Genomic DNA, 23818 nt, shown 5'->3' with positions numbered 1-23818 from the left:
AAATATTGGTGAGGATGTGGAAACTGGATCACTCATACACTGCTAGGAGGAATGCAGAACGGCACAGCTACTCTGGGAAAGAGTTTCAGTTCTTTTTAACGTTAAGTGTGCCGTTACCACAGGGCCCAGCAATTGCATTCTTGGATGTTTATTGCAGAGAAACAAAACTTATGTTTACCTAAAAACCTATACACAAATGTGCTTAGCTGCTTTATTCATAATAGGCCCAAACTGGACACAGGTCTCAATGTTCCTCAAAGTGCGAATGGTTAAACGGACTGTGGTATATCCATACCAGGAAGTATGACTCAGCAATAAAACCAAAGGAACTACTGAAACACACAACCTCGGATGGCTATCTTACATGCTGAGTGAAATTAAAAGGCTGTAACTTTATGATTCCATTTATATTAACAATCTTTTCTTTCCCCAGTAAACTCTATGCCGAACGTGGGGCTTGAACTCACGACCCCTGAGATCAAGAATTGCATGCTCTGACTGAGCCAGCCAGGTGCCATAAAATTATAAAGATGAACAGAAGAGTAGCCACCAGGGGTTTGGGATGGGGGAGAGGTGGATGCGGTTATGGAGAAGCAGCATAACGGGAGTAGTGGTGTTGACAGAAATGTTCTGCATCTTGATTGTGGTGATTGTTAACCTGAATCCACACATAACCAAACTGCACAGAACTGCGCGCGCGTGCGGGCGCGCGCGCACACACACACACATACACACAGGACAAGATGAAATCCGAAGAAGCTCTGTGGGTTGTACCAATGCCAATCTCCTGGGTTTGATTCTGCACTTGTTATACAAGATGCTACCGCTGGGGGGAACTGGGCAAAGGGTACATGGAACCTCCCTGAACATTTTTGTTTGTTTGTTTGCTTGTTTTTGAGACAGAGACAGGGGAGGGGGGCAGAGAGAGAGGGAGACAGAGGATCTGAAGCGGGCTCTGAGCTGACAGCAGAGAGCCCAATGCAGGGCTTGAACTCACAAACTGGGAGATCATGACCTGAGCCCAAGTTGGATGCTTAACCAACTGAGCCATGCAGGTGCCCCTGAACATTTTTTGTTTTTGCCAACACCCTGTGAATCTCTAATTTTAAAAATAGAAAGAAAAAAGGTCCATCAGAGTGAGATGCATGATGACCTAAATGACATAGGTCTTGGGTTTGCTTTAAAAAAAAAAAAAACCTCTAGGAAGAAAAAATAAAGGAAAAACAAGTGGGAGAGATCGATGAAACAGAACTGAAAAGATGTCAGTAAGTGTTGATGCTGGGTGAAGGATATTCAGGGAAAGCATATATACTTTCCTCATTCTGTATTTGAAAATTCCCCAAATAGAAGTTTTATATAGTTCCCAGGAGTACTTGGTTCAACAGAAGGACTAAACCTTATCTGTCTACAGTCTTACTCATTGCTGGAACTTCTGAATACAGATTAAGTTCAAAGTATATCATTCTGTTTCATTTGCAAAGTTTTTATTAGGACCTTTTATTTATGACGTTTAGAGCTCATAAATCACATTCTTAATCTGGCTCTGCTTACTACTTTTTCCCTCCAAGAAGTCTCCCAAAGTTATAAAAAATAGAAATTTATAAATACACATTGAGAATTATGCACAGTTTTTACACAATAGTCGGGTCAATGTTTCCAGCTGTCTAATCATCTCCCAGGACCTCTCATCCGAAACAGAATGACGGACTCCAAAATCTCTACAGCAGAAATGGCAACTCTGGCCCCAACCCACCATCCGTCCTCAGCATCACGGCACTGGGCAGGCACTGGGCAGGTGTTGGTTTTGGACAGTCATGGCAAAACAGGAACTGCAGAAATGCTAGTTGGGATGGCGGCGCCGTGAGCAGAGGACAGGAAGCCGGGAAGGTTTCAGCCCTGTATCTGCCACAGCTCATACCTGGGACTGTATTTAAACTCCACAGCCCAAGAATCGCCAAGAGCTGAACCACAGACTCAGCATAGGCCCAATCTGATTGCGGCCAGCTGGAAGAGTTCCAGGCCATTACAAACCTGAAAAATGCTTCCTTGGTCCAAAAGTGGGGAACCCAAATGTCTCCTTAGTCTGTCGTCTTCAGTCACTAACAAGCAGCTCTTTCCTTCCAGGCAATGGGATGGAGTGCCTGGGGCTACAGTGAGGCCAGAGGGACATGGTAGCTGCTGTCCAGTTCAAGTTTTCAAATTCACCAAGAGCATGGAAAATGGAGAGATTACTCTGGAAGAGGAGCATAAGGAAAGTTCAATATGGACCTTAGGTCACTAACCCAGGGAACGCTTTGGTCATCCTGTGTTAACTTCCAGGTGTCACTGGCATTTTTCTTCTTTGGACTTGATTTTTAAATCTCTTCCTTTGGAGACCAGCCAAAGGGTATCAGCTTGCCCAGCATCTTCCTTAACATTTTTTTTTTTTTTTTTGGTTTGTAGGGTACATCAAGGATAAAGTCTTCTCTCCCCAGGAGGAAAGGAGGTTGGACAGATTCAGACCTGCTTCTGGAAGAACACCCTGGCTTGGCCTGCAGGCTCCTCTGAGCCCACCTCCACCATAAGGTGGGGCCACAGCCTTCTGAACACGCCAGCCTTCCAGCAGACTGGCCAGGCCCATCCTTCAAAATCTCACCCTCCCCCGACCCCCGCCATCAAATCCCTTTCCTATTGTTTATAATCGGTGATTCTTCTACAAGTCACAATATAATATAGCCACTGATTTAGGCTCTTGTCAGAGAAAACTTCTTTTCCTGAGATGGGGCAGGACTTGGAAGTTCCCAAGCATGCATCCCCCAGAGGGACAATAAGTGACAAATCTCTCAGGAGAGAGTGCTGCCCAGCTTCATGGGGGCGTTCAAGTGCCGGTGAGAGTCAGTGCTGCCCTTATTCTCCTCTGCCTTTAACATGCCTGCACACGCCTCCTGACTCCTGCCAGCCCCAGATCAAGACTGTGACGGGTGGGCCTCCTGTTTCCAACAGGCTGAGGGAGGACAAAGTCACCTTCCATCAGCTCGCAGGGCACTTGGAGCCCAGGTGAGGAGAGAAATAAGATTGAGGTTCTGGGGCAATAAATTGGTGCCACAAGTTATCTGTGAGTCAGTAAGAGGGGTCCAGGTATCCTGAACTACAAACGAGGCAAGCGGTCTTTCTGGCAGGAAGCACAGCAGGCAAAGAACCCTTTCTTTCCTGCCACCTTCCCTGGCCTTCCAGGTTTCAAAGGAATCAAGTCCTGTGATAATAACTGAAGTCACTGGCTGTTCCTGCGCTCCACAGTATGGCCAGGTTGACTAGGAAAAGCTGATCATTACCGTCCCGTCTTCCTCCACCCAAATATCCAGTGAAAGTAGGTAATCTTAACATTGAGTTTGCTATTAAAATCATGCCCAGTCACGTCCGGCTGCCTGGGCTTGACCTCGAGGAGGCCATCCTCTCTTCTTCCTTGAGCGGCTTTAACGGCCCCGAGAGAGTGGTGTCCGCGTCTCTGTACAAGGCAGGCTTCCTTCTCGGCTCACGAGAGGGACCTAGAAAGAAGAAGAATCCATGGAGCCTGCCCGGTGGGGGCCCCACCTGCGTCTTCTAAGGGGGACGGCTCCAGGGCTGTGAAGGCTTGTCCCCCAGCTGCAGGATGCTCAACCTCTTTGCAATAAGAGGTACATTGGGGGAGGGGGGATGAGTGAGGTGAGGAAAAGGGAAAAGATTTCTTCTCACCAGAGGAGCTTTCCCCAGGTTTCAGACCTGCTGGGGAGCCTCTCTTTCCTGCCAAGGAGGAGAGAAGGCCACCTCGGTTGGCCAGACAAGCCTCTCTGCACCCCAGCCTCCAACTCACTTCTTCCTGCGAATCTTGGGTTTCTTCACAGGTCGCAGATAAGGGTTATCGATGATGTTCTCCTCCCCATTCCGGCTTCCCGACAAGGAGGGGTTCTGCTGCAGGACAGAGGTGTTCTCCTTCTCGGCTCCAGAATCATCCTTTGAGCAAAAGCCGAAATAAAGCAAAATACCAATGGCATAAGGAAAGAGATCGTGCCCATCGTAAGAACTACTATTAGCATCCCTTTCGTCAAGAAATTAGAAGCCCAGGGACCACTTTCTTGCTAATGCACCTATCCCTGCCCCAGATGAGATGAGGCCCAGGCAGGGGCCGGCTATCAGAGGAAGACGAGACCAACCGCCTGGACACAGGGGAGCACAGAACACAAAACTCTGAGCCTCTCGAGAAGACAGGGACATGAGTTAGAATAGAGTCTTGGCAGGGAGTCAGGGGCTAACAGTTAGATGTTCAAGGAGGAAACCCAGTCTGTGGGGAGATAAAGACAAAGAGAAGTGACCCCTGATGCTTTGCAGGACACAGGGCCAGAACAAATCATGTGCATAGGGAATCGCCCGGACCAAACGGAAAGAAAATCATGATCAATTTCCTCCATATTCTCAAATGTCTGGTACCTGCAACAGGTACCAATGATCATATTGCAGCAGAGGCCAGAAACTTCTTGAGCCCTGAGAGTTCCGGCCAAGGCAAAGCAGGGCATATGCAGGAACCAACACGGGAAGAGCAACGATAATCCCCATCAGTGACCTGTGGGTCAGGTCTTTCGCTGTTTGCTTTTTGAGGAAAGCGATCTGGGAGAAAAGTTTATAGGTTTACATGTATCCAACGTGATCCCAATTAAAACATTTTATTTGTAATGTGTGTAGACAGAGAAAAAATAGGTTGAAACATTTGAAACTGGTTCTAGGAATATGGATGATTGATTCTCTTTTTCCTTACTTATACGCTCTTCTATTTTCCAAGTTCTTTAAAACGAGCACAGGCTGTAGGGGAAGGGGGAGAAAAATCACACAACCATACCGAGGGCATGACCTAGAACTCAGGCCTGAGAGACTGTAAGTGACCAGTAGAAGTTGGTGGGGCTGCGCCCCCTGGTGACAGGCCAAGGGTTCTGCCGCTGAGGTTCCTGTCAGGTAATGGAGGCAAAAAGAGGGCCTGACCTCAACCAGGAAATTCTGTTGTCAGGAGACAGCAGGGTAGAGGATGCTGCGATTGGATAAAAGGAACAGCAGACTTTCCCACAAGGGGCAGGAGGCCTAGGACAGGGACTCCTGTCCAGGTTTAGTGAGCCTGAAGAAAATGGCTCACTTCTAGGTTCGGCTGCTCACCCCTCACTCTCCCGCCAATTCTGTTCTCCCCGAAGACCCAGTTCCAATCAGGGTCCCTGGGCTTTCCCTCTCCAACACCTGGTCTGGTGGGACCACAAAGTGACCTAGAGCCACTGTGGACTGTGGACCTTCTGGAGGCTCTCTTGAAAGCGAGTGCTCCAAGGTCAACCTAGCTCATGCCGGACACAAGGTCTGACCATGACCAGACCTGCCTGGGATGTTTGGCTCCCAATCTTTCTGAAGTTCTGAACGCCTTGATTTACTTCCCTACTGTCCTCTCTTTACTACAACCGCTCTATCCTCAAAGTTGCTGAAAGTTCACTTCAACGCTGCCTTAAAGTGTTTCCTGAGATAATATGGATAGAAGGGGAGAGTCACGGGCGTGGAAAAGCCAGCCCTGGGGACCTCTGCTGGAGGCCACTAGGTCCTTTCCACACGGCTCACTTGTCTCACAAGGCCAGGATGTGGGTCCCGAGTCACGGGACAACAGCTTCTCTTCTCCCAAGTAGAGCTGGAAATGCCACTTTCTTGCCTCCTTCAGGGACAGGCAGCCTTGAGATAGGGAGGGACAGGAGTAGATAAAAGTAAAGTACCAAACTGACTGAGATTTGCTTAAAAAAGGTAGGAGCGGAAGAGTCCCTCAGGAGCCTGCGGAGGCCAGAGCACGTGAGCTCCGGTGAGCCCCACACGTCCTGGGGGTGACCGAGGCGCCTCTCGCCTTCCAACGCCGTGTCCACGCCAGCAACTGCCACATGGGCCTCTCTGCCCTCGCTGCTCTCCTGACCCCCAGGCTGGCGTAGCCACCTGCTCCCTCGACATCTCCACCCGGTGTCAAGGACGCACCTCAAACTTCTGTGCCAGAAACTGAACTCCGGCCCTTCCCCTGTGCCCGGTCCTCCCACAGTCCTCCATGGCGACTCCATCCTTCTAGTTGTTCAAGCCCAAACTCCACAGTCATCCTTGCTTTTCTCAGCCCCTCCGCACGTCCAATCTGTTAGGATAACTTGTTGGCCTTACCTTCAAAGTACAGGTAGAGGCTGACTACCACCACCCTCTCTACCGCAGCTGCCCTCCTGGACCCACACTCTTTCTCTAAGACCACTGCAGCAGCGTCCTAACTGACCTCCCCACAGTCAGTGATCCCTAGGGAAGTCAGACATGTCCCTCGCCTGTTCCACACCCTCCCACCACTCCCGTCTCACCCAATTAAAGACCAGCTCTTAAAGCTGCCTGCGGGGTCCTACCTGGTCTGACCTCTGCCTCTCTCCCTCTGCCTCCCTCAGCCGCAGCCACAGCCACACTCACCTCTGTGTTGTTCCTCAGGGCCTTTGCACTGGCTGCTCCCTTTCCAGAACACTCTTCCCCAGATATTTACAGGGCTCACTTGCTCACTTCCTTCAAGTCTCCTGTCAGATGTGTCCTTCTCAGTGATGTCCACCCTGATCACGCTATTTAAAACTGAAACTTCCATCTTTCACCCTGGATCTTTCCCTACTTGGTCCCCTTGCGCCGACAATAGCAGCTTCATCTTTAATATACAGTAAATGATTTATTTATATATTACGTTTATTGTTGTCGCCCCACTGCCGACACACGGGCTTCCAAAAGGCAGATATTTTGTTTGCTCTGTTGGCTGAGGTCCCCCAAGCACCCACAACACTATCGGGCACACACCCACACTAAGCAAATACTTGTTGAGTAAATGAATGGCACATTGTTCGTAAAAGAACAAAAGTTTAGACGCTGGTATCTGGCGTCGGCAGAAGGCCGCTAGTTCAAACGTACAAGAAAAGAAAATTCTCTTATACACTAATTTAAAATGAACAGTCTCTTTATGTTCAAGCAGATGGGAAAAACCAGAACCAGGTTAAAGGAAGCAACTCCCTGGCAACAGTCTTTGAAGGAAGTGCCGCCCTTGACACGTAAAAGAATAACTTACAATACTAGCTATTTAATGCACTGTAACAATGTCTGTAAACGCTATTGATGGAAAACATAGATGTGTATAGGGAGCTGGTTAAATTCGATGGTTACATCCATTCAATGGAATATGTGAAGCCATAAAGAAACAGCCTGCTGTACACAGATGGAATGATCACCGAGATACAGTGATAAGGGCAAACAGGAAGGGAAAACCGTTCGTGGTTTGCTATTTGTGTTGATAACAATGAGGAGACTATGTCTCTAGAAGGATACACAAGGCTGGTGACACTGGCAGCTTTGTAGGAGAGAGAGTGGATGAACAGGGAACACGGACGGCATAAAGAAATTCTTACCAAACATTTTTTTCTACATCGTGAATTTTCAAACATAGGATTATGGGCGCCAGTTCAACAAAGTAACACTGACAAGTCCAATCGATTGTGTATAAATTGTTGCTAGAATCCTCTCCTTGGGGTCTTCTTATTCATGTATTTACTTTTAACAGAAGAGCAAGTGTTTGTACAGCCTAAAACAGTGGGGGCGGGGTAGGCGGTGAGGGAAGCAGCGAGTGCCGTGAGCTGAGCTGCTGGACACCTGATGTTCATTGCTGAGTTAGGTGTTCCTATTCCTGCTTGAACTTGTGAGGAAACAGACTCACATTAGGTAAGGCCACCAAAGTCACAGTCTCTGGAAAGCAGCGCGGTCTGGATTTGAAGGCAGGCCAGTCTTTGCTGTCTGACTTGACCTCTCGGCCACCCCGCAGTCCACGGGCAGCTCCCAGCATTCTTTCAGCCCCGGTCCACTCACTGCCATGACCTTGTCTATGTCATGACCTGGGGCATCAGATAACACATCTGCGGGCCCTTTTAACTGCTTTGTACTTACAAAAGGATGGTGGTGTCTGCTTAGAAGATTCCTCCTTCTCCTAGGGTGAACCTCATTTGAGTCCATGACCCCATCACCATATCTCAGACCAAATTAACTGAGTCCAAGACAGAAGTGTAGAATATCAAGTTCCTCTGCTTTATGCAAAGCCATGGGCTTCCAGCCCTAATTCTGAAAGGAATAATCCAACATTAAAGAAACGTGTGTCCAAATAAGGAGGCCCATCGGCACATCACAGAGAGAGCGTAGGCACCTTGCCCCTGCATTCTGGAGCTGCTGGCTGCCACAGGCCTCACGGAATCTTAGAGAGCACGGGGAATGCCTGGTCCAACGACAACCACCAAGGCATCCTTTGCTCCGAAGCCAGGGCCAGTCTTAAAGGATGGATGTGACTATGGTAGGCTGACCACAGGGTCCCGCAGGCCTTAAAGGCATTTGAGCTCCTCGCCCTTCTTTGGCTCTACTTGGCTCTTTCTCGCAAAGATGCAGGAACACGAGTGGGGTCTCAGCCTCTTATGTGCAGAGCACAGCACACGGCTAACCAGATGAGAACACCCACAAGCTCGGAGGAGCACATCTCACCTGCCTTGGTCTCTGTGCCCACGCACTCTCATCTCCTCCCCTGGAAACGAAATGCCCGTAACCAGGCCAACCCCGCCACCGCGCCTCGTCCCCTAGGTCCCTTACCCTCTCACCTACCAAAGGACATCACTCCAAAATGTTTCCTTCTCTCCTGCATCCACTTTTCCTCTCTACCAGATCATTCCCGTCAGTATACTGACATGCTGTTGTTTCTTTAATCTTAAAGAAACAAACAAAAATAAATAAACCTCTCTCAACTCCTTAATGTTTCCCCTTTGGCCACCACTCCATTCTTCTCCTTCCCTTTACAGCAAAATTCCTTGAAACGCTTGTCTATATGAGTGCTGTCCAGTGGAACTTTCTGCAATGACATAAACGTTCCCATCTGCACTGCCCTGTATGCTAGCCATTAGCCACAGGAGGCTATTTGAAAAGTGGCCACTGTGACTAAAAAACTGAATTTTTAGTTTTATATCACTGACATTAAGTTTCTTTGTTTGTTTACTTATTTATTTAGATTTTATTTTTAAGTAATCTCTATACCCAACATGGGGCTCGAACTCACAACTCTGAGATCAAGAGTCACACACTCCACAGACTGATCCAGCCGGGCGCCCCGAATTTCAGTGTAAATAGATGTGTGGCTACCGTAACGGACGGCACAGTCTATACTTACAGAGTCCAATTTTTCTTGTCCTTTTCCACCTCACCCACACCCAAGGCGCTCTCATGGTTTTAAACACAATCTACATGCTGATGACCCCAAATTCCCATCTCTAGCCTTAACAGCTCCCCACACGGCAATCCCTATATCCATCTTGCCACCCGACATCACCGCCTAGCTGTCTAACAAGCATCTCAAAGCTCCCCTGTTTAACCAGAACCCATGCCTTTTCCCCATCCTGTCCCACCCAGGCCTTCCCGATCTTGGCTGAAGGCAACTCCGTCTTGCCTGTTGTTCAGGCAAAATACCTTGCATTTCTCTTTGGCTCTCTTTCTCACACATCTCACACCCAAACCATCGCTTGGCTCTGCCCTGAACATAGTCTAGAATCTGACCAAATCATCTATCTGACCACGTCTCATTATCTTCACTTCTACTACCACCTTTCCGTTTACTGCGGAGCCTCCTCACTGGTCTCTCTGCTTCTGCCCTTACCGTTCACAGTCTATTCTCAACATAGCAACCCGACTGACCCTGTTAACAAACCTACACCAGACGCCGACCCTCCTCCGCTCAGCATTCCCAATGGCTCCCACCTTACTGAGCAAAAGCCTAGTGTTTAAGACAGCCTTTAAGGCGTGGCCCCCTCCCCCCCCCCCCCCCCCCCCCGCCCCGAGCTCCCCTTTGTTCATGCCACCCTGATGGCATTGCTATCCTTCAACACAACAGGTCCCACCTCAGGGCCTTTGCATATCCTGTGCCTTCTACAAGGAGTACTCTACTCCCTGATCTGTACAAGTCTTGTTCCCTTCAGGTCTTCACTCTGATGTCACCTTCTCAGGTGACCTTCCCTCATACTGTACTACTTCCTATCTCCTAATTTATAATTTTTCCTTAGCTATATGAGGGCAGGAAATGCTGTCTATTTTGTCTCCTGCTACTTCCCCAGCACCCGAACCTGTGCCTGGCTGGCAGATACTTGTTCAATATTTGGTGAATGAATGAATGAATGAATGAATGAATGAATCCCCAGGACATGGACTTGTCTCTCAAGCAAGAGATCGTCACGAGCCTGATCTCAGGCTTCCAGGGTGACAGGCTGAGGGCAGCACGGGCGACTTTTGGGGGTACTGTGAAGTGGGTAGAAGGCAGGACCCACCGTGCTGATGTGCAGAGGGAGGTTCTCGGTGTCTGTCTGCTCATCCTGCTCCGAGGAATCCGTCTCTTCCATCTGTTGCATCTCCAGCTCCGAAGGAAGGAGGGCTGTCAGGTAGGGGATGGTGAAAGGCCTGGCAGCGATCACTGGGAAATTGGAAGAGGGGCACAATTCCAGTCACGGCGCCCTCGCAGCGGGCCGAGAGCCTGACAATCCCACCAACAGCAACGAGTAACAGTAACGGCTAACGCGCTCCAAACACTCAGCGCGGGCCATGCCGCGTCCTACACGTTATCTTTAATCCTCGCCTCCACCCTATTGAGTACAATTGCCAGCCCTGTTTCACAGACGAGGAGGAACCTGAGGCACGGAAAAGCGATCTCCTTGAGCACACAGAGAACGGCAGAGCGACATCTCAAATAGGGCAATATGACCTCGGAACCCACTTTTACCAGACTCAGACAGAAATGGGGCTGCATCTGAGCAAAGCACCAGCTTAGTGATCTTATACCCCAGGTCAGTTAGCCCCGCTAAGCCTCATATCTGGGCAGGGATATCGATCTCTTCACCGTAAAGGACTCAAGTCCAAATATTGGACTTGAGAACTCTCTGCATGTAAGTATATCCACTGAGCTAACAGTAAACGAGCATTCCAGTTCTTCCAAAAAGCATTGATGAAAAGAAATTTTTAATAAAAAAAAAAGGAAAGAAAAGAAACCACCTATGTGTACTTCTATGGCAGAATGTGATTAGCAGAAGACACTCTAAGATTATTTTGGCTACGGCTCAGACGTGAGGTCCTGTGGTCCAAAAGAGCTAGGTTGAATTCTATCTACCAGCTGTGTGACTTGGGGCAGATGACCTCATTTCTTTTCTCTATAGGCCTCGGCTTCCTACGATGGTGGGGACAACAGTTCTGAACTCATAGGTTGGCTCATGAGAGGATTTAATGAGATAATATAAGAGAGATGACTGGCGCAGCATCTGGCCCTTATGAACTGTTAGCGGCTAGTACTCGAGGGCCAGGCAGGCAGCGAGCACTCAATAGGGCTCAATAGGACTAACCGAACCAGTCGCCCAAACCAATCTCTGTTCACCTCTGAGAAAAGCGAAGCCTGTGGAGATGAAGTAACGTGGGCACACGGTGTCGTGACCGTGTGGAGATGAGAACTGCAGGGACATGAAGGGCAAAGACTGGGGGAGGTTCTGTAAGTGCCCTGCTCCCGATGCCAATGTCCCTTCTACTACAAGGGCTGTTGCTTCTACTGTATGAGTCTCTCTGATATCTGGGGCTCAGAGGCATCCTCGAGGTAGCTTAAACTCAACCTCAAGCAGCTGATCCCAACAGAGGCCGTAACATTTTGCATTTATCAGTTAGGGACGGGCCCTGAAGACCTGGGAGAAGGAGCCAGAAGAGCAAAGAACAAGGGGCACCTAAGACAAAGCCAGAGCCTTCATTTCTTCCTACCATGCCAAGAGAAAAGGAAGATGGTGTGATTATTTCAAGTGACAAGACAGGGTCCACAGAGGGGAGAGACTCTCACATGGAAACGTGCTGACGTCGTCTTTGAAGAGACTCTGGGTCTCGCCTGTCTTTGCCATAAAACGGGTGAGTGCCCGCTCCACGTCTCGTCTCTGGGACGCAGCCTTCTCCCGTAGGACCTGGTAGTCTGACACGGGCTCACGGTACGTCTATAAAGAGAACAGCAAAGACACTAGATTAATATCGATGGACCATCCTTGCTGCTGCTACGTCCTTCCACCCTTACAACGACCCAGTGACGTCAATGAGAGCCGAGACCCCCCCCCCCCAGGGGCAGTGGAGGGGCAGAACGAAAATGATGAAACTATTGCTAATTTATTTTGAAGTTTAAAAATTAGAAACATATGAACATTTACTATAGTGATTGCCCCTGGACCTTCACTTAGCTGCTGTGACATAAGGCATAGGAGACACCATCCTGAAGGAAGGGTAATCCCCCCAGGGAAGCCCTGACAGGGAGCACCCAGCCCCACAGGTGGAAGGTGACATCCTACAGGATGTGAGTGGCTGCTTCAGTATCCCCTTGTTTTCTTAAAGCAAACCTCACACAATGGATACGCTGTCCCAAAAGAGTCCCTCCAAGAAACACTGAGGATATTAATGTAAGTGTAAATGAACAAGAAAATGGTGGGCTGACACTCCTCCCGCTCCTAATTACGAGCTCTTTGGCAATCACATTACACAGTGAAAAATGACCAAGATCCCATCAGAATGAGAAGTTAGCCAAAACATTTTAAATTGTAACGGAAAAGCTGACATTTTAATAATGACCAAAAAAGCACCTACTTTTCGTGCTATGGAGAGAGGATTTTTAAAAGAGGCGTTGTAGGGGCGCCTGGGTGGCTCAGTCGGTTAAGCATCCGACTTTGGCTCAGGTCATGATCTCACAGCTCGTGAGTTCGAGCCCCGCATCGGGCTCTGTGCTGACAGCTCAGAGCCTGGAACCTGCTTCAGATTCTGTGTCTCCCTCTCTCTCTGCCCCTCCCTTGCTCATGCTCTGTCTCTCTCTGTCTCAAAAATAAATAAACCTTAAAAAAACAAAATAAAATAAAATAAAATAAAATAAAATAAAATAAAAGAGGTGTTGGAACCACCTGGCAGTATCTCCTAAAGCTGAACACGTGTATCCCTGAAGACCCAGCCCTCCCACTCCTGAGTATACATTCAATGGAATGCAAATATATGTGCACTAAAAGATGTGCAATAGGTTGAACCGTTATGTATAAAATTGCAAGTATCTGACATTGCTGATTTACAAAAATTGCAGTTTCCCATGGTTTAACCGAATGCTAGAATGTTCACAGCAGTGCCATCTGTATAAGCTACAACCTGGATTACCTCAAGTACCGAAAGATTATGTATATGTTGAATACATTTCAACTACACTCAGCACTTGGAGGGGAATCTCACAAACATAATGTTGAGTGAAAGAAGCCACATACATAGTTTATACAAAGCACAAAAACAGACAAGAGAATTTATGGTGATAAAAATCAGATTACCTTTGAGGGCTAAACACTGAAGGGGAATGGAGCCTTTTGGAATGATGGTTTATGGTTTTCTTTTTTTTTTTACGATTTTATTTTTAAGCAATCTCTGCACCTAATGTGGGGCTTGAACTTATAGTGCTAAAATCCAGGGGCACCTGGGTGGTTCAGTCAGTTAAGTGTCCGACTTCGGCTCAGGTCATGATCTCACGGTTCGTGATTTCGAGCCCTGCATCAGGCTCTGTGCTGACAGCTTGGAGCCCGGAACCTGCTTCAGATTCTGTGTCTTCCTTTCTCTCTGTCCTTCCTCCCTCCCCACTTGTGCTCTGTCTCTCTGTCTCTCAAAAATGAATAAACATTTAAAAAAAAAAGGTCACCTGCTCCACTGACTGAGCCAGTCAGCTGGCCTCTATGGTGTTTTTGGTGGTTTTATTTATTTGTTTTTTTTGAGCTCTGGGTACTAGTTCAACATGTGTGTGCACTTTGTAAAACTTCACCAAACTGTATATTTATTATTTGTGCTTTTCTGTATGTTTGTGATACTTCAGTAAAAGTTTACTTAAAAAAAAAAGGTATTGGAATCATTCCCACTGTTGTCAATGTTAATTCAAGTGCAATGTTAATTCAAGTTAATTCACCTATATGTGCAGTTCCCCTGTCCACACTTAAACACAGAAACAAGTAAAAAAAAAATTTGAGTGGATTGTGAACATACTTGTTAAACACATTAAAATGCACGATCCTACAATTATTTAAGTGTTTATTTATTTGGAGAGAGAGAGAGACAGAGAGAGAGAGAGACAGAGACAGAGAGAGAGAGAGAGAGAGAGAGAGAGAGAGAGAGAGAATTCCAAGCAGGCTCCGCGCTATCAGCATAGAGCTCGATGTGGGGCTCAGACCCACAAGCTACGAGATCATGATCTGAGCCCAAATCAAGAGTCAGATGCTTAACCGACTGAGACCCCCCCACAGGAGCCTCAAGATCTTACAATTATTTTTAAGATGACTGTTTGACATTCAAGAAGCTGGACATTTAATAGGAAGCTTTAAAAGAGATTCTTGAAATAATTTGTAGATGAGAATGAAAAAAATTAGTTTTATGATTTTTTTTTTCAAATGACTTAGATTTAATGATCAGAAACAAACTAAGTAGAAAGTTTACAACAGAGAAGAATTACATGTCAGCGCCTTTTGCGAACCGAGCTGGGACAGAAAGGGGTAGGGGCTGCCTCTCAGCCTTCCAAAGACACCCACAGTGTCCCTGGCAGTTTGGCTCAGGGAAGAGGGAGCCTCTGCTGGCTCTGTGCACTGAGGAGTTTTAGGATTTCTTAAGGGCAGCTGATGATGCTGCATATCTTTGTAATGTGCCCTTTTCAACCATGAGAGATGTAAAAGTACCAAAACAAACTAATTTTAGAATCAGACCTCCAGGGGGGCCTGGGTGGCTCAGTCGGTTGAGTGTCTGACTTCAGCTCAGGTCATGATCTCATGGTTCATGAGCTCGAGCTGCACATCGGGCTCGCTGCTCTCAGTGCAGATCCTGCTTCGGATCCTCTGTCACCCACCCCTCCCCTCAAAAATAAATAAATATTAAAAAAAAAAAAAAAAAGAATCAGACTTCCAACTTACTAGTCCACCAAGTATTAAACAAAGATTTCAAAAAACAAAAAGCAGAGGCAATCCCATGGTTGTCATATAAAAGAGGTAATACATTTCCTGAACCTTTAATATGGGTGAGATAATCTTTTAATGTATATTATTTTGGTATAGTGTTACATTATAATATTTGTGTAATAAGCAAATACCGGAATATGTACTTAATATTTTTACTGACCGAGATACACTATAAAAGAGTGAGGGACTGCTGTAGGTTGAACGGTGTTCTCCCCTAAAAAGAGATTTGTTGAAGTTCTAACCCCAGTACCGCAGAATATGATCTTATTTGGAAATAGGGTCATTGCAAGATGTAATCAGTTAATGTGAGGTCATACTGGAGTACAGTGGTACTAATCCAAGGTGACTGGTGCCCTTATAGGAAAATGGCCATGTGAGGAGAGATCCAAAGAGAATGCCACGTGAAGACAGTTGGAATGATGTATCTACAAGTCAAGGAACGCCACTGACTGCCCACAAACCACCCAAAGGTAGGCAGAGGCAAGGAAGGATTCTCCTACAAGGTGAGCCTGCTGACACCTTGATTTTGAACTTTTAGCCTCTCGAACCATAAGACAATGTATTTCTGTTGTCCTAGGCCACCTAGTTTGTGGCACTTTGTTACAGCAGGGAGCCCTAGGACACTAATACAGAGACTTCCGGTCAAGGAAAATGGCTGTGTTGCAATGGTGGGTGGCCGTCTATTCCTAAGGTGTGGAGAGATGTCCTGGAGAACTTGCCCCAACAGCCTGCGTGATGGCCACATTTGCATTAGTGCATGGTGTGGAGGGGAGGACAGAAGAAGTATGTGAAAACCCCTGGGCACATCACACCTTCCCAAGGGGAGGTGAAACTGCTAATTTGGCAAATGAAAACACATTCGAACGCTGGAGAACATAATTCTCCTTTGCCAAATTGTCTGTCAACGAGGAAGGACATTCTGAGCTCTGAACTACCCTTTGCCAACAAACTTTTGGACTCCAGTCTGACAGTCAGGAGGAACTGACTACTTTTGCATCCGCATTGGCCCCTGCCAATAGGGGGGCCAAATCACTCACCGGAGTTTTGATGTAGGTGTGAGGGTCAGGGAACTCGGGAAAATGGCTGGGGATGTGCGGCGGGTGGGGTCGGTTCTGCCCCGCAGTGAGGGCCTTGGGGGTCACTGGTTGATTGGTCACTGGAGCTGCAACAGAGTCACAAGCGGTTACTCCTCCGCCCCAGGCCGTGAGTCTCTACCCCGTCCCTCCTTTGCTCAAAGTAAATGCTGGACCTCGATGTTCTCCTTGTAGAGCAGGCACTTTGTATTTCTATCTATAAAAGTCCTTTCATGCCTTGAGGACCTGAGAAGGTCACCCCCACAGTGCCCGGCCCTGCTGTATGATCTGCGTGGGGAGACAGTCCCACATACAGCCATCTGCCATCATGCCTCATAGGTAGGTGAGCGGGTGGCTGTGACAAGCACTATATAAGGAAGCACGCTGAGGAACTAAGGAAGTTGGGTGGGCTAGGAACAGTCTTTTCACAGAACCCAGATAACAAAGACAGACACTGGGCCAGGGTATGTCAGTGTGTGCTAATGGAAGCAAGAGGGGATTGAAAATGGCCCTTTCTAAAAGGGTGCCAGCATGAAAAGAGTGCTGAAAAAAATCTAGTATATTCTCCCTAAGGTCCTACAAGCCCAAACTAGTTACTCCCAAGTCAGTTTATGGCACTCAGTTTAGTGAAGACAGAGGTCTTCAAACTTTTTGCATAAGGAACAGAGAGTAAATATTTTAGGTTTTGCAAGCCATATAGTCTGTGACGACTGCTTAACTCTGCCATGATAGCATGAAAGCCACCATGGATGATACGTAAACATGGCTGTGTTCCAATAAAACTTTATTTACATAAACAGGCAGTGGCCCACATTAGGCCTACAGGCCATCGTTTTCTTGATTTAGGGAAGAATGAGAACTTTTGCATTTTTCAAACGGCCCTCTTCTGGAGCTAAAGCACAAGAACCACAGCAACACCTCCAAGATGGTTTACTTTTCTGGTGACTGAATTTTGCACCCTAATCCTGTTAATCTAAATAGAGATCATATTGCAGGCAGCCCCAGATAATGGAAGGGAGCGAGCCTGTAACAAGCAAGTAGCTACAAACTGATCCCCGTCCTATTCAATGAATTCATTCCACGACTATTAATTGAGCACTTGCTGAGTACCTCAGTTCACAGGCACTTACGGGCAGTGATGACCATCCTCTGAGACCGTTTTGCATAAGCAGGGAGAGTGTCCACGTTGAAACCTAAGAAACAGGAAAGCTGAAATCACTGCCCAGACCACTGGCTATTGACCATGGAAGGGGAAGTCATACGGCAGTGGAAAAGGTTCAACTCCCAGCTTGAGGGCTTTGCGGCCACTCGAAAGCAGCTCCAGCAGAATCTCCCAACAGGGAAGAAGGGGATCTGTGAAATGGGTTCAGAGGAACCCTCTTTTGAGGGAGCCCTCTCTCAAGCTAAGAGCAAACCAGGAGACTCACGAGGGAACTCAAGAACACTCGGCAGACGTGGCTGACTCCTGGGGACTCTTCTTTCTCTCCTAACTCCAACTCAGTTGCACTGAAGAATTGGAAACTGGAGGTGTACTCACCCATCTCGACCAGCGTGACCACAATATCTGACAGTGTGGGCTGGGTCCGGGCTGTGTGCTCACAGTAGGACTTGGCACTCCTCCCAATTTCTGAAATGTCTAGGAAAGGATCAAAGGCATAAAGTCTTACTTTCAGTTCCCAAGAAATTAAGTACAAAATTATCATAAGAGCCAGCAGTTCCACTCCTGGGTATACACCCAAGTGAACTGAAAACAGATACTTGTGCACCAATGTTCACTGCAGTATTTGCAATGGCCAAAAGGTGGAAACAGCCCGTTACTCATCAGCTGATGAATGGTTAAGCAAAATGGGGTCCACGCATACAATGGAATATTATTCAGCCTTCAAAAGGAATGAAATTCTGATACATGCTACATGGACAAACCTTGAAATTGTTATGCGAAGTGAAATAAGTCAGACACAGAAAGTCAAATATTTTAAGACTCCACTAATATGAGGTCCCTAGAAAAAAGAAAATCCACAGAGATGAAAAGCGGATTCGAGGTTACCAGGAGCTTGAGGGAGGGAGGAATGTGGAGTCAAAGCTATGGATACAGTGTTTCTGTTTAGATGATGAAAAAGTTCTAGAAATGGATAGTACTGACAGTTGTACAGTTGTACATGTATTTATAGCTGTGAATGTATTTATTTATTTATTATTATTATTTAAAAAAAAATTTTTTTTTCAACGTTTATTTATTTTTGGAACAGAGAGAGACAGAGCATGAACGGGGGAGGGGCAGAGAGAGAGGGAGACACAGAATCAGAAGCAGGCTCCAGGCTCTGAGCCATCAGCCCAGAGCCCGACGCGGGGCTGGAACTCACGGACAGCGAGATCGTGACCTGGCTGAAGTCGGACGCTTAACCGACTGCGCCACCCAGGCGCCCCATACAGCTGTGAATGTATTTAATGCCACTGAATTGTTCATATAAAAATGGTTATGGGAGTGCCTGGGTGGCTCAGTTGGTTACGCCTCTGACTTTGCTTCAGGTCATGTCTCGAGGTTCATGAGTTCAAGCCCCATGCCCGGCTCTGTGCGGACAGCTTGGAGCCTGGAGTCAGTTTCAGATTCTGTGTCTCCCTCTCTCTCTTCCCCTTCCCCATCCATGCTCTGTCTCTGTCTCTCTCTCTCTCTCTCTCTAAAATAAATAAACTTAAAAAAAGAGTTAGTGGAACATTTGGCTGGCTTAGTTGGTAGAGTATGCGACTCTTGATCTCAGGGTTAAGTTCAAGCCCCACGTTGGGATTAGAGATTATTTAAAAATAAAACCTTAACGGGCAGCTGGGTGGCTCAGTCTGTTTAGGCATCTGACTTTGGCTCAGGTCATGATCTCGCGGTTTGAGCCCCGTGTTGGGCTCTGTGCTGACAGCTTGGAGTCTGGAGTCTGCTTCAGATTCTGTGTCTCCCTCTCTGTCCCTCCCCTGCTTGCACTCTCTCTCTCTCCCTCTCAAAAATAAAGAAGCGCTAAAAACAAAACAAAAAAAAAAAAACACTAAAAGTTAAATAAAATAAAATCTTAATAAAAACAAACAAACAGAGTTACACCAAAGTCCTTCAGGGAAAAGGGGAGGTATGAAGCTGGGCTCCATAAATGGGCTCTGGAGGTGGGTGGGTAATTCCATCAAAGCTCTTGAAATTGTGCTGCACTTTACCTACAGAAAAGCCCTTTTCCAGGGATGGGTCCACAGATCTCACTCTGCCTGATGCAGATACTAACACGAATCCTAAAACTTTGTATCCAGAGCTCTTTTAACTTTATTTTTTTTAATTTAAATTCAAGTTAGTTAACATATAGAGTAGTAGTGGTTTCAGGAGTAGAACTCAGTGATTCATCTCTTACCTATGACACCCAGTGCTCATCCCAACAAGTGTCCTCCTTAATGCCCATTCCCCATTTAGCCCATCCCCCCACTTACCTCCCCTCCAGCAACCCTCAGTTTGTTCCTGTATTTAGGAGTCTCTTAACTTATTTTTTATCTTTTATCTTATTCCTTTCCTTCCTCTATGTTCATCTGTTGTGTTTCTTAAATTCCACATATGGGTGAAATCATATGATATTTATCTTTCTCTGACTGACTTACTTCACTTAGCATAACACCCTCTAGTTCCCTCCGTATCCAGAGCTCTTGACAACATGGAGGTGCCCAAGTCTCAGCAAGACCCCGGCATAAGCCATCTATCCTTGGTATTCCTTGGAGTGAAGCAGCAGGCTTTTATGCTCTTTTCAGACCTTTTAGTTTCAATATTCACATTTTTCCAACACAGCTACTTCAGCTTCATCCCTCTCAGTGGCAACCATTTCTTCTGAGAGGAAAAAAAGGCCTCTTGCCCAGTGGTATTAGAAAGAACGACCTCAACCATGATGACCTTTAAACTCTGAATTCCAAGATCTTTTCAAGAACTGAATTCTCAGGGCGCCTGGGTGGCTCAGTCAGTTGAGCGTCCGACTTTGGGTCAGGTCATGATCTCGTGGTTCGTGAATTTGAGCCCCGTATCAGGCTCTGTGCTGATGGCTCGGAGCCTGGAGCCTGCTTTGGATTCTGTGTCTTCCTCTCTCTCTCTTTGCCCCTCTCCCACTCACGCTCTCTCGCTCTCAAAATTAAACACACATTAAAAAAAAAAAAAAAAAAAAAAAAGAACTGAATTCTTCTCTGTTGGGAACTATTAGTCCATTCCTTTAGGACAAAAGTTCTCAACATGTGGTCTGGGAATCCCCAGGCAGCCCTGAAATCCTTTCCAAAGTCCACAGGCCAAAACTATGTTTATAATAAAGTGAAGACATTCTTTGACTTTTTTACTCTCGTTTCTCATGTAGTTTTCCAGAGGCTATATGGCCTATGATGATGATATCATGGGTCTGAGGGATAATGGAATGTGGGCCTGCATATGTATACGTTCGAAATTTTCTCAATTTTACTTTCTAATGTGGCAAAAATCTCTCTACATAAAGCCCATGTAGACAAAACTCCTCAGGTTCTCGATATTTAAGAGTCTAATGAGGTCATAAGACCAAAACATTTGGTATTTAAAAGTTCCAAACATCAGCTGCAGAGAGCCACCTCACCCCAGACCACGTCCTTCCTGGGGCAGCCCACACTGAGTGCCTGATCAAGATCTGAGTACAAAGGCAGGGCCTTTTCAGCCTGATGTGGCCTACTCTGATGGGGGACAATTGCTCCAGAGCTCCCTAGTGAGGTGACCAATTCTTTATTTGGCCTGAATTGCGGTTAACTTCTCCCCTGCCTAAACTTTTCTCTCACATTCGTAAGTGTTGATCTCTCAAAAGACACCTTAAATACCCTCATCTCTCATTCCATCCTACCTCATCCCTCCCACCCGAAATAAAACCCAAGCAGGGAAATACATGGCATAAGCAGAAAAGGCTATGTGAGACCATTCCAGGCTCCTAAACCTCAACATGTTTCCTTTATTTATTTACTTATTTTAATGTTTTTACTTATTTTTGAGAGAGAGAGAGACAGAATGTGAGCAGGGGAGGGGCAGAGTTAGAGGGAGACACAGAATCTGAAGCAGGCTCCAGGCTCCAAGTTGACAGAACAGAGCCCAACGCGAGGCTCAAACCCATGAACCGTAAGATCATGACCTGAGCCGAAGTCAGAAGCTTAACTGACTGAGTGACCCGGGTGCCCCAACATGTTTCCTTCTAAAAGTGTTTTTTTCCAGAGGTGTCTGGATGGCTCAGTTGGTTACTCATCTGGCCCTTGATGTCGGTTCAGGTCATGGTCCCACGTGTGTGGGATTGAGCCCTGCGTCAGGCTCTCCACTGACAACATGGAGCCTGCTTGGGAGGCTGCCTCTCTCTCTCTGCCCCTATCCCCCCTCTCAAATATAAATAACAAATAAAAGTGTTTTTCCATTCTATAAACGTCCCTCTTTGAATCACATACTATAGCATTTGATTATGCAGTGTGTAGCATCTATTTCATGGGAATTAATCATAGCTCTGCAACCAAACTATAACTTCTTTGAGCACAGAGAACAGACAGCAGTAACAGCACCTACAAATCATCACGAGCTTACAATATTCCTAACATCATATGTTTTACATATGCACCTCATTTATACTCACAACTCCATGAGATACAAATTATTATCCTATTTCACAAATAAGGACATTGAAGTTCAGGAGGTTTAGTGACTTGCTCAGGCTATGAAGGGGCAGAGCAACAACTTACACCCATGTACATCTGATTCTAAAGCCTGTAAGTCACTTTACTGTGTTCTTCTTATTCCTAAACCCTCTCTTACACCATCACATTGCAGGACACAGAACAAGATGTCTGGCTGACTTGAAGAGGGCCGATTGTTTCCTGGTACTTACAGCTCTGCAGCATCTCTGTCAATGTTTCCACAGATGCTTTCTCGGCACTCTCAAACCCTGCCTCTGTCAACAAGGAGCTCACGACCACCTGGAGGGTTCGCCTCCGGGCCAGATGGTAGTTATCAGCAGGATTAGTGGATTGTTTACTTCCTGATCTCTGCAAATCAGTACCATTAAAATAAATAAATAAATAAATAAATAAATAAATAAATTTCACCTACAAGACAAGGATGCAATGAAGTAGTTCACATATCATCAATGGTAAGCAAAAGTTCTCTTGCTAAATATTTATTTATCAGTGCTTAATGAAAGGTGGTAACCTCTGGCGTTTAGACTTACAAATCTCAGCCAGCTGAGTAATCAAGTACCAAGGGGCTACCCTAAACTTAAAATTTCAATAACACAAAATATCCATTTTTTACTATTTTAGCAGATTATCAGAATATATAGCTGAAAAAAATGCATGATGGGATTGAATTAATGTCTCTTAGAAAAAAATGCTCTATTGTTCCTCCCATCACCACACCATTTCACTAACAATAAACATTAAAACAGCACCAGACGACGCTGAGGAGTGGAAGGCAAGCGACAACAGCACAGAAAAGTAGAAAAGCTAAATATTTTGAAACGGGAATCCCTCCCAAGTTTGGCTGGCCAATAAGAAGGCGAAACTGGCGTCTTCGAGCCAATCAGGAGGTGTTCCGGGTTCCCAACCCCCAACAGGAAGGGAGCCAATCAGTACACAGGTCGGCGAACTCAGGAGGCCGCCGCCAAGTCCCAAGGAGGGGGGCATGTACGGCCTGAAAGACCCTCCTCCACTTGGAGCTCAGAGTGGGGCTGGATTTCTAGCTATGAGGTTGTTGCCCACACTAGGGGGGAATTACAGAATGCCCAGACTCTCTCGGCTTTGGCCCCGCGCCTCCCGCGCTTACCGTTCCGGAGCCACCGGCCCCGGCAGTGGCCGCCGTGTCGGCCATCTTGCTCTGGCGTAATGTGCGCGAGCGCAGGGCAGGATGGGACTTGTAGTCGCAGAGCGGGGAGGGCGTGGAGCGCGCGGAGAGCGGGGAGGGCGGGGAGAGCGGGGCGTGGCGGCGTGCACCCCTCTGGGCTTCCCTAAGCCTAGGCGGGTGGGGTGTGTGTATCTGAGGCCCCCAGCTCACGTGACTTTCTGTGAGTGGTGGGTTCTTGCCTACCCAGTGAGCCTCTGATTTGGCCAAGAAGATGCGTCCTCGGTCTCACACCTGTTTCTGGTGAAATCGTTTCTCATAAAGAGCACATTCCTGGAACGCTCCAAACTTGGCTGATTGTTAGCAACACCTAGCTGGATCCTATTCGGTCCCACTGACTCACTCCCTGGGGAAGGGGCCTGGAAATCGGTATTGTGAAGCTCTCCAGGTGATTCAATTTGGGGAAACCCTATTTTGTGCTGACGGCCCCGCAGCCCGCCAGTGGCCCACTTGGAACTAGAGCCTTCGGATCAGATAGCCCAGGTCTTCCTCTGCATCCCGCTGCCTTCTCCCACTCAATCCGCAGGTATTTGCGGGGCAAGCCGAGAGGCGCAGGCGGCGGGCATCTGTCTGGTGCCTGCCTCTTTCCCCAGAGCGGTACGTCCACGCGGACGTGTTTTCTGTGTTGTACTCGCTCATCAGCCACTTCTGGGTGGGGGTTCTCCGTGTAGGGACGGGGGACCGCACCGCGCCTCATTTTGCTCCGTCTGCGAGTACCTGGGAGGGCGCAGACGCTGGGTTTGAAACCTAACACTCACCAGATGTGAGTCAGGGCACATTACCTA

At 47.1% G+C, this 23818-nt stretch overlaps 1 protein-coding gene across 5 annotated transcripts; it reads right to left on the bottom strand.

Annotated features, from left to right (window-relative positions):
* Positions 1–1462: 1462 nt before the first annotated feature.
* On the bottom strand, positions 1463–23090 carry TAF8 (TATA-box binding protein associated factor 8). Of its 5 annotated transcripts, none has more exons than XM_045498190.1 (9): positions 22959–23089; positions 22027–22183; positions 17682–17780; positions 17275–17337; positions 16109–16233; positions 11912–12059; positions 10371–10513; positions 3830–3969; positions 1463–3524 (listed from the first exon to the last, which is right to left on the bottom strand). In XM_045498190.1, exons 1-9 carry the CDS (start codon positions 23001–23003, stop codon positions 3512–3514), a joined length of 933 nt encoding a protein of 310 aa, XP_045354146.1. In that variant the 5' UTR covers positions 23004–23089; the 3' UTR covers positions 1463–3511. The 5 variants fall into 5 exon arrangements, with proteins under 5 accessions (XP_045354146.1, XP_045354147.1, XP_045354149.1 ...); XM_045498193.1 differs by lacking the exons at positions 1463–3524; positions 3830–3969 and adding exons at positions 4338–8136; positions 8665–8766 and having other exon boundaries at positions 22959–23090; XM_045498191.1 differs by lacking the exon at positions 1463–3524 and having other exon boundaries at positions 3826–3969; positions 22959–23090.
* Between the last annotated feature and the right edge of the window lie 728 nt (positions 23091–23818).

Source organism: Leopardus geoffroyi, chromosome B2, assembly GCF_018350155.1.
Source record: "Leopardus geoffroyi isolate Oge1 chromosome B2, O.geoffroyi_Oge1_pat1.0, whole genome shotgun sequence".
Classification (NCBI taxonomy): domain Eukaryota; kingdom Metazoa; phylum Chordata; class Mammalia; order Carnivora; family Felidae; genus Leopardus; species Leopardus geoffroyi.
Note: the sequence above shows the minus strand (reverse complement) of the source record. Positions and strands in the feature narration are given on the sequence as shown.